The sequence below is a fragment of the Phoca vitulina genome, unplaced genomic scaffold, assembly GCF_004348235.1.
Source record: "Phoca vitulina isolate PV1807 unplaced genomic scaffold, GSC_HSeal_1.0 scaffold21, whole genome shotgun sequence".
Classification (NCBI taxonomy): Eukaryota; Metazoa; Chordata; class Mammalia; order Carnivora; family Phocidae; genus Phoca; species Phoca vitulina.
The window spans coordinates 20165154-20177335 of record NW_022589724.1 but is presented as its reverse complement, the minus strand read 5'-3'; the positions used below and the strand labels follow the sequence as shown (position 1 = coordinate 20177335).

Genomic DNA, 12182 nt, shown 5'->3' with positions numbered 1-12182 from the left:
GTGAAAGCTGTAATCAACAGGAATCTCACCCAGTATCATTCTTTCCTTCCAGCTGCTGCCTTCTCTTCCACTCTCTAGTGCCTTTAGGGTGTGTGTGTGTGTGTGTGTGTGTGTGTGTGTGTGTAGTCGAGAGTTTATAGTTGTGTTTGCAGAATGGTTGTCCAACAGGATCTACTCGGCCATCACTAAAAGCAGAACTCCTGCTGTAGGCTTTTTAAATTGATATTCTATGTCTGAAAACTGAAGATATTTAGTTTTAAACATTCTTTTCTATTCCCAACTTACTAAGAATTTTTATAATGAATTTATGTGGAATTCTGTCAAACCACTCTTCTCCTTCCCCATCCTACCCCTGCTATCCTGTGGGAATGAATCATTGGCCTTGGGCAACCCAGTAGGCTTCTTTAACTCCTGCCCCACCCATGCAGGTTGTTGTTTTTCCCAGAAAGATAATTAAGAGGGAAAAAGAACATTCCATTTTTGAGAAATTCTTCAGATTAGTTGTTGAATGTTGGCATTCTTTCTTGTTTACCTGCTTGATTTATTCTGTATCTTACAATTTTATGCTTTGGGATATAGTTCTTAATTCTATCAGTTCACTAGATTTTGGAGTGAAGATGAAAAATATTCACTGTTTCAACCAGAAGTAGGTAGGTACTATTATTATTATCCCCATTACAAAGATGAGGAAATGAACAGTTAAAGAAGTCATGTGACCTGATATTGTCCTACAGTAGGGGGCAGAGCCAAGATTGGAACCTAGATCTTTCTGGAGCCCATGTTTGGTTGTAAAATGGGTCCAAGTGGGGAATTAATAAGTGACAAGATTAGAAAAATAGGGTGGGGACATATTGGGCAGGGCCTTGAATGCCAAGAGATGGCATTCTCAGTCTTTCCTAAAATCATCATGTGTTGAATACCAAAGGCTGAGCTAAAAGATACAAAGGAGAGTAAGACACGTAAAGTGCCTCAGCCTGGGGTATCCACTGCCTAAGGTACAAGCATGTAAAGAGACCATGCAACAAATGGTATCATGACAACGTGAACAAAGAACCTGAGCAGCTTCACACCTGATTTAGAAGGTTATAATCTGAGGAAGGTAAGACATTTCAGAGCCGGGGCTGAACTTGCCAGACATCCTTTCACGTTGCTAAACTCTACAGCAACTTGTGTGTGTATGTTCAAAAATCTGAAATGAGCTTTATCCTCCGTCTTACAATCTAAGGAATTCTTTATCACTGTAAAAATCTCAGGGAGAGTTTGTATCCAGACGAACAAGGTCAGGGCATACTTTCCTTACCATAAAGTGTTTTAATATAACTGTTCACTGGTAATATTTCAGTTCTGTGTTAAAATGTCTGCTGTGGAGGCAATCTGTACATCAGGAAGCCCAGCCATTGACCACCAGGGCAGCAGTCCCTCCAAATGTCTGTCCCAGAGAGTAGAAGGTTCCTCCAGTCATCTGGTGACCTTCACTGTGCTTCCCCTGGAAATTGGCCTCCACAACATCAACTTTTCACTGGAGACTTCAGTTGGAAAAGAAATCTTAGTAAAAACATTACGAGTGGTGGTAAGAAAAATACGTTTTTTTTCTGATTCTTTTTAAAAACACCTTTTTCATAGGTGAAGGTGAAGAGTATACTTAGCATGGTAAGTAGTGTATGGAAGTGTCTGAGTAGTGTATGGAAGTGTCAAGTCACTGTATGGTACACCTGAAACTAATATAACACTGTGTATTGATCATAATGGAATTAAAATTTTAAAAAGGAAAGAAAGAACAATAACAAACACTTTTTTCATTCTGAAAAACAAGTTGTCAGCAGCTTATCATTAAGTAGATCAGAAAAAGAACACAGAGAAAAATAATATAAATGTAAATGTAACAAAATGCTAACATTTGAAGGAAACTGGGTAGAGGTTATCTCAGATTTTTTTTTGTACCATTCTTTTTTTTTTTTTTTTGTACTATTCTTATAACTTTTCTTTAAGTCTGACATTATGTTTTAAAAATTTAAATAAAACAATGGTACTTGCTTATTGTATATGTATATTGTATATGGAATAATGGAAAACCACAGAGAAGAAAATTAAAATCACCGATAACTCCCACACCCAAAGATATCCAACTGTGACAATTTGGTATATATATAGCCTTCCAAGTTTTTCCCCCTAACACATTCAAAAGGTGTGTCTTGAAATCGATGTGCCAGACATTAGGCAGGTACTGGATTTCCAACAATAGATAAGATACAGCCCATGCATTTACAGTTTAGAATTTATAGTCTAAAAAATGTCCCATTTACAAATGAGTAAACAGACTAAAAAAGGAAGAAAACTATCATTTATTAAGTACTATTTACCCACATAGGCCATTGAGTGTTTTCTTGTTATCTTACTAAGGTTAAGATTCTTGCCAAGAGGCACATGGCTAATTAATGACAGAACTGGGCCTTCTTAGGTCTTCATTCTCTGACCTCTGTTTTCAGCCATGAAATCACTTCAGTAGACATGTACTGACTTATTTTGTGTAAGGCATGTCCTATGCATCCTTGCATGGTGGTTCCATGCACAGACTCTGGAGACAGGCTGTCTGGGTTTGAATCCTGGCTCCACCACTTCCTAGCAGTGTGACATTGGATAAGTTTCTTAATTTCTCTATGTGTTCTTTTCCTCATCTATCAAATGGGAGTAATAATAGTTTCTACTTCATAGAGTATTTTTTTAGGCTAAACGAGCTAATACATACAAAGCACTTAGATCAATTACCTGGCTTATAATAACTTCTATTTAAGTATTTGCTCTGGTTATTATGCAAGTAGCCAGAGAATCTTATTCTTGCATGTATGGATATAAATATTTACACATATTTTGCCTTTAAAAAAAAGAATTTTTCAATTAGAAAGTCTTCAAGTTGATCCAAGAATTCAGGTCACATAAATTTAATTATATTCTTGCATCATTTGAATAGGCAGCTGAAATCCAGTGAACAAATTAAGGCTCCACTGAGGGAGTTAAATTTAATTATATTCTTGACAATGTTTTCTCCCTTTTTAGCCAGAAGGTGTCAAAAAGGAAAGTTATGCTGGTGTTACTCTGGACCCAAGGGGTATTTATGGTAGGCAAAATGATTTTGTATTTGTACGTCTTCTTTTGCTCTAGAAATTAGAGTGTCTAGGTAACCTGAAACACTGTTTGTCAAAATGTCAATTGTCTGGAATAAGAAATATCCACTTCTTAGTTCATTGACATTCTTAATAGCATGTGTTGTATTGTAACCTGGATGGGTTTAGAACAAAGAAAAAGAATTCCATTAATTTTAAGTGCAAAGCATTGAAATAGTAATAATTGCATGACTTCTCTTCAATAGTAGTCATTTTCTATCCATCACAATAATAATTTATAATATTTTCTTATAGAACCATCAATCCCAAAGAACACCTAAGAAAAAGTCATTTCCATACTTCTTTAACACGCAGTATTTGAAAACACAATAATGCTGATTAGTCACTTAACTAACCCATTCCTCATTGTTCCTGCTTCCCTGCTTTTATCCTTCAATAAAGATATTCTGAATCTTCTCACAGTTAGAATTTTGCGAATATCCAAGCATTTAATCAAGGCCCATACATATATATATATGCGAAATTTAGAATGTGTTCAACTAACAATTCTTTTCAACAAAAAAAAAGATAGCCTGCCATAGTTCTTATTAAATGGTTAAAACTTACCTTATTATTGCACTGAATAATTTTTCTTTGTTTTCAGTGATATAGCAATGAGGAAAAAAGTTTACTTATAAATCAAGACCATTATACTCAAAGAGCCATTTCCTCTGGGCAAGCAAAGAATTCAGACCTTTACCTTTAAATCAGCTGAGTATCCTAAGCTAAGGATGACTTCAACAGAGTAACAGAAAGAAAAATCCATCCTAGATGCATATATCCAGATGCTCCCTTTTTTAAAAATTTTATCTTCACACAGATCTTCTTCCAGCCTGTCTGTTGTGAAGGATCTGTGGGTAGAGATATTACAAATTCTGAGGTTTGGGGCCTCATACAGTTACATCAAGCCTCAGAGCCACTGTGTCCTTTTTTTCTTCCCGTTTACCCTTGTGCCCCCTATACTGACATTACTTCAAACTGATTTCCAAAGTGGCCCTGTCTTGTACATGCCAGCGGTAGACATCAGGGCCACAAGATGGGAATGATCTTTTGTCTGGGAATAAGTCTCTCAATCAAAAATCTTGGTAAAAAAAATAGTAATATTAAAATCTATGCCTCTTTCCAATCTTGCTTTGTGACTTTTCCCCTTATCGTTTTAGACAACTTAGATTTAGGCAGCTTTGTTACTTTCTAGAGGGCTAAATAGGGTAAAGATGACAATTAATTCTGTCCAGTGAGTTTGGAAAGTTTATTAAATACTTCCAATATTTATATGTCGGAATTGCTATACCAATACAATACTTTATAGAATTCCATTTTTTTTAAAAAAAGATTTTATTTATCTGACAGAGAGAGACAGTGAGAGAGGGAACACAAGCAGGGGGAGCAGGAGAGGGAGAAGCAGGCTTCCCGCTGAGCAGGGAGCCCGATGCGGGGCTTGATCCCAGGACCCCGGGGATCATGACCTGAGCCAAAGGTGGACACTTAACGACTGAGCCACCCAGGCGCCCCTAGAATTCCATTTTTTTTTTAAAAAGGCCAAAATATATTTGGAAAAGTAAATGGACAATAACCTCACTGGAAATTTGAAAAAAAATAGCAGTGAGGGAGAAGGAGGTATCAGAGCAAATTGTAAAATAATAGGAATTAAAATAGTGTGGAATCAGCTTAAAATGAGGACTAAATGTGGAAACTCAATCCAAAGAGCCCTCATCCTTGGTTCCTGCTTTCTCTCCCCCACAAACCCTTTATCTCCAAATCTTTTCTTCTCTGGGCTGCAGGGAGTTCAGCTCCTCACCCCCCCCCCCCACCCACTTCCTGGCACACCGAATGGTCTGGGCAGGCCCCTCGTGTTTTCTTCCCTCCCTTCATTCCTGAACCCTGCTCCTGTTTCCCTTCCTTCAAATGCACCCACTCAGATCCTACTCTACATCCTCCTCTCTTTCTTCAGTTTTTAAACTCAACATTCTGTTTTAAAGATACACTCACTGCTTCTCACATAGTGTTTCAGAGTATATTCCACCACAATTTTACTTATCCATCCTCTAGTGATAGATTCCCCACCACCGTGAGCAATGCTGCAGTGAACATCCTTATACGTCTCCCTTTACAAACCTGTGCAGCATGTATCTGGACTGTATATCCGGGAGTGGGACCGCGGTGGCAAAGGGCATACGTAGATTGAATATTATTTACCGCCGTCACACTGGTCTTCAGAATGGCTGTGCTAGTTACACATCCACCAGCACTGTGTGAGGGTTGTCATCTCTCGACATCCTCACCAACATTTGGTATTATTACTGGCCTCTCTAAAATGTGCCATTTATGAGAGGCATAGGATGCCATCTCATTGTTTTAATTTGGATCCTTCTGATTACAAATGATTTTAAACATTTCTCCATATGAGCTTTCCGCTTGACGGGAGGCCTGCTTCTCCCTCTCCCACTCCCCCTGCTTGTGTTCCTGCTCGTGCTATCTCTCTCTCTGTCAAATAAATAAATAAAACCTTAAAAAAAATTCTCCATATGCTTATTGGCCATTTGGGCTTCTCATCTGTGAATTGCCTATTCCTATCTTTTGCACTTTGTTCTATTTTTCCGTTTGGGTTTTCTTGTCTATTTCTTATTGATTTTTGTCTCTGGTGTACTCACTTAAAAACATATTTATTTATTTGAGAATGAGAGAGCGCACACGAATGAGAGGAAAAAGGGGCAGCGGGAGAGGGAGAGAATGTCCAGCAGACTCCCTGCTGAGCACAGAGTCCGGCGGCAGCAGGGCTCAATCTCATGACCCTGAGATCATGACCTGAGCAGAAATCAAGAGTCAGACACTTAACTGACTGAGCCACTGAGGCGCCCCTCTGGTGTACTTTTTTTGAGCGATAATGAACCCTAGTGGGTTTTGAACAGGAGTCCTTTATTCTGATATAGTCAAATTCATTATAACTTTACTTTATAGCTATTATATATTTTGGGGGTAATCTTTAAGAAGTCTTTCCCTGCTCTTAGTTTACAGAGATATTGTATATTTTATCCTATTGGTTTTACAGATTTGACTTCTAAATGATTTAATCTCTCTGGTGTCTACCTCTATATGTGATGTCTTGATGAGTCTTTTTATTTTTTATTTTTCTAAGATTTTATTTATTTACTTGAGAGAGAGCACAGAGGGAGAGAGAGCACCAAGGGAGAGGGAGCACCAAGGGGGAGGGAGAAGCAGGTTCCCCGCTGAGCAGGGAGCCCGATGTGGGACTCGATCCCAGGACCCTGGGATCATGACCTGAGCCGAAGGCAGATGCTTAACTGACTGAGCCACCCAAGCGTTCCTTGATGTATCTTTTGTCATGATTTCTGACAAGGAGTAATATTGACTTCTCTTAGTTTTAGTTTTCTCTTCTGTACCTTTTCAATCTGGTAGCAGAGTTGCTAATAAGAATTGAAATAGTGAAGGGCAGGTATCAATGGAAAAACTAGTGGAGGATCAAATTTAGATAATTTCAGACAACTGACTATTATTAAGTACAATGTACTGAGCATGAACTGTTTCCAGGCTCTTTGTCTATATTATTTTCACCCTTATAAAAATCCTTTGAGGAAAATATTATTACCTCTATTGATCTGACGAGCACATCAAGGCATAGAAAGGTGAAGTGTCGTACCCAGTGTCACATACAGAGTGAGCTCCTTCTGAACTCCATGCTTTCACCCACACCACAAACCTCTTATATGTCTTCACTGAATTTTATTTTAATATTATATCCTCAGCATTTATTAAAAGTTAATGAAGAAAGAAGTCACCTGAGGAACATTCTGTCTCTTCTGCAAAGCCATGTGGCTTGCCCATTAAATGGCAAAACGTCACTATTTTCTTTCAGCATCTGCCCTATGCCAAGGACCATGCTAAATGCTGGGACTACAGCTTCCAATAAGAGATGGTTCCTGCCCTCAGAGCTTTCCTGGCAGGACAATGGGCGGTGGGGTCTCTGTGTGGTGACTGCTGTGGGTCTGCAGTAAAACTTCGGAGCTCAGATCCAAGCTTCATCTGCGCCCGCTCTGTGACCGGGAGCAGCTTGCTCTCTAAACCTCAGTTTTCTCATCTACAGAATAAAAATAATAACAATAGACCTAGCAAACAGAGTTGTTGTAAGATCCAGTATAACAATGCATTTAAAAGCTTAGCAGAGTGCTTAGAGTTCTATCAATAGAATGATAAATAACATTTTTATGAAATAAACCAATGATTAAAGTAGAAAAATGCTCTGATACAAGTACACTAAAATTCTGTTATTGCACATAGAGAAAACGGGTCTAAGTTAGACTGAGAGAAAGTGGAAAGAATTTCAGGGCATGCTTCGCAGTGGAGCTAATCTTCACATATCCTTGACTAAGGAATTACGTTAGTTATTTTTAGCTTTCAGTTCCGAGAATAATTTTCTCTCTTTGGACAAAACGGCATGCTCCCTTTTTCTGGTAGATAAAATTTATATAACCTATTTATTTCCTATCTTGTAATGACCAGGAAGCTTACAGTTAAATTTAATGCTCTAAAGAGATTATATAAGCCTAGGGTTTGATAAAAATCCTTGATTATTTTTAACTTCCTTTTTAAATTTTAATATAGTTATTATAAAGGGCCTTTTATTTTAAAACAATTCTTTGGAAGCTAGTATATTATAAATAACCTGCAACTGGTGTTCCTTCAAGAATTCTGTGTAAATCTGTAAGATACTACCTCACACTGGTCAGAATGGCTAAAATTAACAAGACAGGAAACGACAGATGGTGGCGAGGATGCAGAGAAAGGGGAACCCTCTTACACTGTTGGTGGGAATGCAAGCTGGTGCAGCCACTCTGGAAAACAGTATGGAGGCTCCTCAAGAAGTTGAAAATAGAGCTACTCTATGACCCAGCAATTGCACTACTAGGGATTTACTCCAAAGATACAAATGTAGTGATCCGAAGGGGTACCTGCACCCCAATGTTTATAGTAGCCATGTCCACAATAGCCAAACTATGGAAAGAGCCCAGATGTCCATTGACAGATGAGTGGATAAAGAAGATGTGGTATATATATATATATATATATGTATATATATGTATATATATACAATGGAATATCACTCAGCCATCAAGAAAATGAAATCTTGCCATTTGCAGCGTGGATGGAACTAGAGGGTATTATGCTAAGCGAAATAAGTCAATCAGAGAAAGATAATTATAAGATCTCACTCATATGTGGAATTTAAGAAACAAAACAGAGGAGCATAGGGAAAGGGATAGAAAAATAAAAAAGATGAAATCAGAGAGGGAGACAAACCATAAGAGACTCTTAATCATAGGAAACAAACTGAGTGTTGCTGGAGGGGAAGGAGTGGGGTGATGGGGTAACAGGGTAATGGACATTAAGGAGGGCACGGGATATAATGAGCACTGGGTTTTATATAAGACTGATGAATCACTGACCTCTACCTCTGAAACTAATAATACAATATATGTTAATTAATAGAATTTAAATTTAAAAAAAGAATTCTGTGTAAATCTAATAATTTTTTTAAATTTTAGGTGTCATTAGTAGACGAAAGGAGTTCCCATACAGGGTACCATTAGATTTGGTCCCCAAAACAAAAGTCAAAAGGATTGTGAGTGTAAAAGGTAAGGTGACAAATGCCATTTTTATTTTTCAATTCACTTTATGCTTCAAACAGCAATCAAATATCCTCATGATTATTCTGTTTTTCCTCTTCTCTACTCAGTAGCATATACAAATCCACCTCTGGGAGAACCCTGCTCCTTCTTCCACCTTCAAATCCCCAACCGCTTTTCTCACTGTTTTCTTCCATTGGCCTGATTTAAATGGAGATTCATTCTCCCTTGATGAAGGATGGGGGCTATCATTGACGCAAAGACTTCTCTAAAACTTTCCATGATCTTAGTGACCACTCTTGCTCCAGAGGCTTTATTACCCACCAGAGTTGCACTGCTCTGCTGAAATATCAGTCCCAGAGGGGTTCTCTCCCCTCTGGTACATTTGCAGAAGTGGCAGCTTTGGTGGGTTTCCTCTGGTCTCCAGCCTTTATAATTCAGTAATAAATCATCAAAACAATAGAATGTCCTGACTACATTTTGTCTCAGTTAAAGCCCTGGACTCACAGAATGTTAGTACTGGGAGAAACTTTTTTAATCATGTGCAATCCTGGTGTTGGGTATGTGAAAATTGGTTTGCCCAATATCGCATGGTGAGTTTTAGACAGAGCCCTCACAGCACTCCCAGAACACTCACCGCCCAGGCTTTTTGCTTTGCTTTGTGGGAGCGATTGATTAATAGGGTTTATGATGTCTAAAGCTGTCAGATTAAACGACAACGAATTTGCCATGTCCTCTATGCATTAATCTGCCTGCTACATTATACCATCTTACCACAATATTCCAGTGGCATTTTTAAGCCTGTTCTTGGTGTTTCTTTTAAATCCATATTCCTAACTAGATCTCTCCCCAGCTAAGAAGTAATTCAACTGCCTAGATAACAAGAAAAGAACAAGGGGGTGCCTGGGTGGCTCAGTTGGTTAAGTGTCCAACTCTTGATTTCGGCTCAGGTCATGATCTCGGGGTCGTGAGATCGAGCCCTGAGTCAGGCTCTGCACTGGGTGTGGAACCTGTTAAGATTCTCTTTCTTACTCTCCCTCTGCCCCTTCTCCTCACTGCCCCTATGCTCGCTCTCGCTTTCTCTCTCGAAAAAAAAAAAGAGGAAAGAACAGGGACAGTTGCTCTTCTCTCTATTTAAAATATACTATTACTCAGAAGTTGATAGAAATTGATTGTGTCTACCTTGATTTTTTTGTTTGTTTGTTACAGGACTGCTTATAGGTGAGGTCATGTCTGCAGTTCTGAGTCAGAAAGGCATTGATATTCTTACCCACCTCCCCAAGGGGAATGCAGAGGCAGAACTGATGAGCATTGTCCCAGTATTCTATGTTTTTCACTACCTGGAAGCAGGAAATAATTGGGACATTTTTCCTACTAATTCATTAACTGAAAAACAGAACCTGAAGAAAAAACTAAAAGAAGGTAAAAGAAAATCTATTTTACATATTGTACCTAAAAGTGTTGTGATTTTTAAACTAATGGTGCAGTTAAACTAATATTTAAGTTCTTATAAATTATACAAAAGCGTAATTGTAAAAGCATTTCTGCAAAAAGAAAATTGTGAGATAGACACAACTAAATAAATACTATTTTCTGTAGCATTTTGGCTTAACTTACCAAAATGCCTGGATGAGAGACAAGACACCTGCATTCCAACCCCTACAGAGCACTTCCTACCCTCTTGAATGAGCTCAGAATGTTCTACTTGATAATTCCCAATTCAAGTGATTCATGATTCATATACTTCTTTTGAGAAGTGTAACGTTGGTCACAGAGCACATGCTTGCTGCCCAACACCAAAGGAAGTTTACCATTCCCAGGAGCTAATAAAGCACTCTTTGTGTAGAAATGAAGGTCAGTGAAGCACTGTGTTCTTTTTCTGGTGCCTCTTAGGGTTGGTGAGCATCATGTCCTACAGAAATGTTGACTATTCTTACAGCATGTGGAAGGGTGGAAGTGCTAGCACCTGGTAAGTAGAAGGTTTGATTTGCATTTTCATAAAATAGTTGATTAATTAAGGAATCTTAATGGAAATTCCATTCATCCAGTTGCTCAGGATAAAAGTCTAGTTATCCTTCATTGCCCTCTTTCTCTTACAAGTCACATCAGACCTAGCAAATACTCCTGGCTGTACCTTCAAAATGTGTCCTAAACTTGACTACTTCTTACCAACCCCACCATGCCACCCTGGCCCAAGCCACTCCCATGTCTTATCTGGATTATTGTACTAGCCTCCTCTGCTCTTTCATCTTCAGCCCTTCCCCCTCTTTGTCTATACTGAACATAGCAGCTGAAGTGACCCTGTTAAAACATAAGTTAGGTCACGTCACTCAGAACCATTTGGGAGCTTCCCATCTTACCCAGAGTAAAAACCAAACTTATTGTGAACTACAAGGCCCTTCATGGTCTGGCTTCATCTCACCTCAACTGCATCCCCTACTATTCTCTTTCCTTCCACTCAAGCCCTACTGACCTCTTCAATGTTCCTTGAACATACCAGGCATGCTTCCACTTGAGGGCCTTTGCACTCATGTTCCCTCTGTCCAAAATGCTCTTCAGGTATCAGTGGCTAGTTCCCTTACCTCCCTCAGGTCTTTACCAAAAGTCACCTTCTAAATGAGGCCTCTACTAATCATTCTATCTAAAATTGCATCCCGTTCCCATCCCAACATTTCATATCCTGCTCCCCAACTTTCCCTTTCTCCTTAAAATTTATCATTAACATTCTTACTTGTCTCACTTATTATCTGTCTTGCCGCTAGAATGTGAGCTCCCCGTGGGCACTCCCAAGTACTCCTAGTGTCTGGTACGTACCTGACACACGGCAGGTGCTCAGTCAGTACTTACTCAGTGAAGCATAATAACTTCCTTATTTTTGATGCTTTGAGGGCAAGACTGTCTGAATTAACTGAAAGTCCACATGGCAATCTGTTTTCAAAAAAAATACTATCATGCACTGACAAAATACTCAATGAAAACATAGTGTTCCAAGTGCTTTATAAATTTTACTATATGAAACACTTTTAAGGATTTTACATTCTGGAATAATTGACTTTTAGATTATGCCCTGTAACTATTGAGAGTCCCCAGGATTTCATCTTTGACCCTCTTATTTTCTGTAGTCTCTCCTTGTGCAATCTCATCTTTGCCCATGATTTCCATAATTTCTACACAGATGATTCCCTAATTGATGTCTCAAGGCCTAACTTCTTTCCTAAGCTCCAAATCCACATTTCTAGGGATCTGGGAGCCAAAGGCCCTTCAAACAAATTCAGTCTTTTGTTTTGTTTTGTTTGGGTTTTCTTAGTCTGTAGGCAGCAATACTCTGTACAAGTTTGAATCATCCCTTTCCTTTTGGCTCTATATCCAATCACTTATC

The 12182-nt window shown here is 38.7% G+C and overlaps 1 protein-coding gene across 1 annotated transcript in view; it reads left to right on the top strand.

Annotated features, from left to right (window-relative positions):
- C5 (complement C5) overlaps positions 1 to 12182 on the top strand; it is an 89988-nt gene that overhangs the window by 46241 nt on the left and 31565 nt on the right. The window contains exons 21-25 of the mRNA XM_032418622.1: positions 1343 to 1570; positions 3055 to 3115; positions 8723 to 8812; positions 10013 to 10225; positions 10697 to 10772. Of these exons, the coding sequence (XP_032274513.1) occupies positions 1343 to 1570; positions 3055 to 3115; positions 8723 to 8812; positions 10013 to 10225; positions 10697 to 10772 (668 nt within the window). The remainder of the gene's footprint in view (positions 1 to 1342; positions 1571 to 3054; positions 3116 to 8722; positions 8813 to 10012; positions 10226 to 10696; positions 10773 to 12182) is intronic.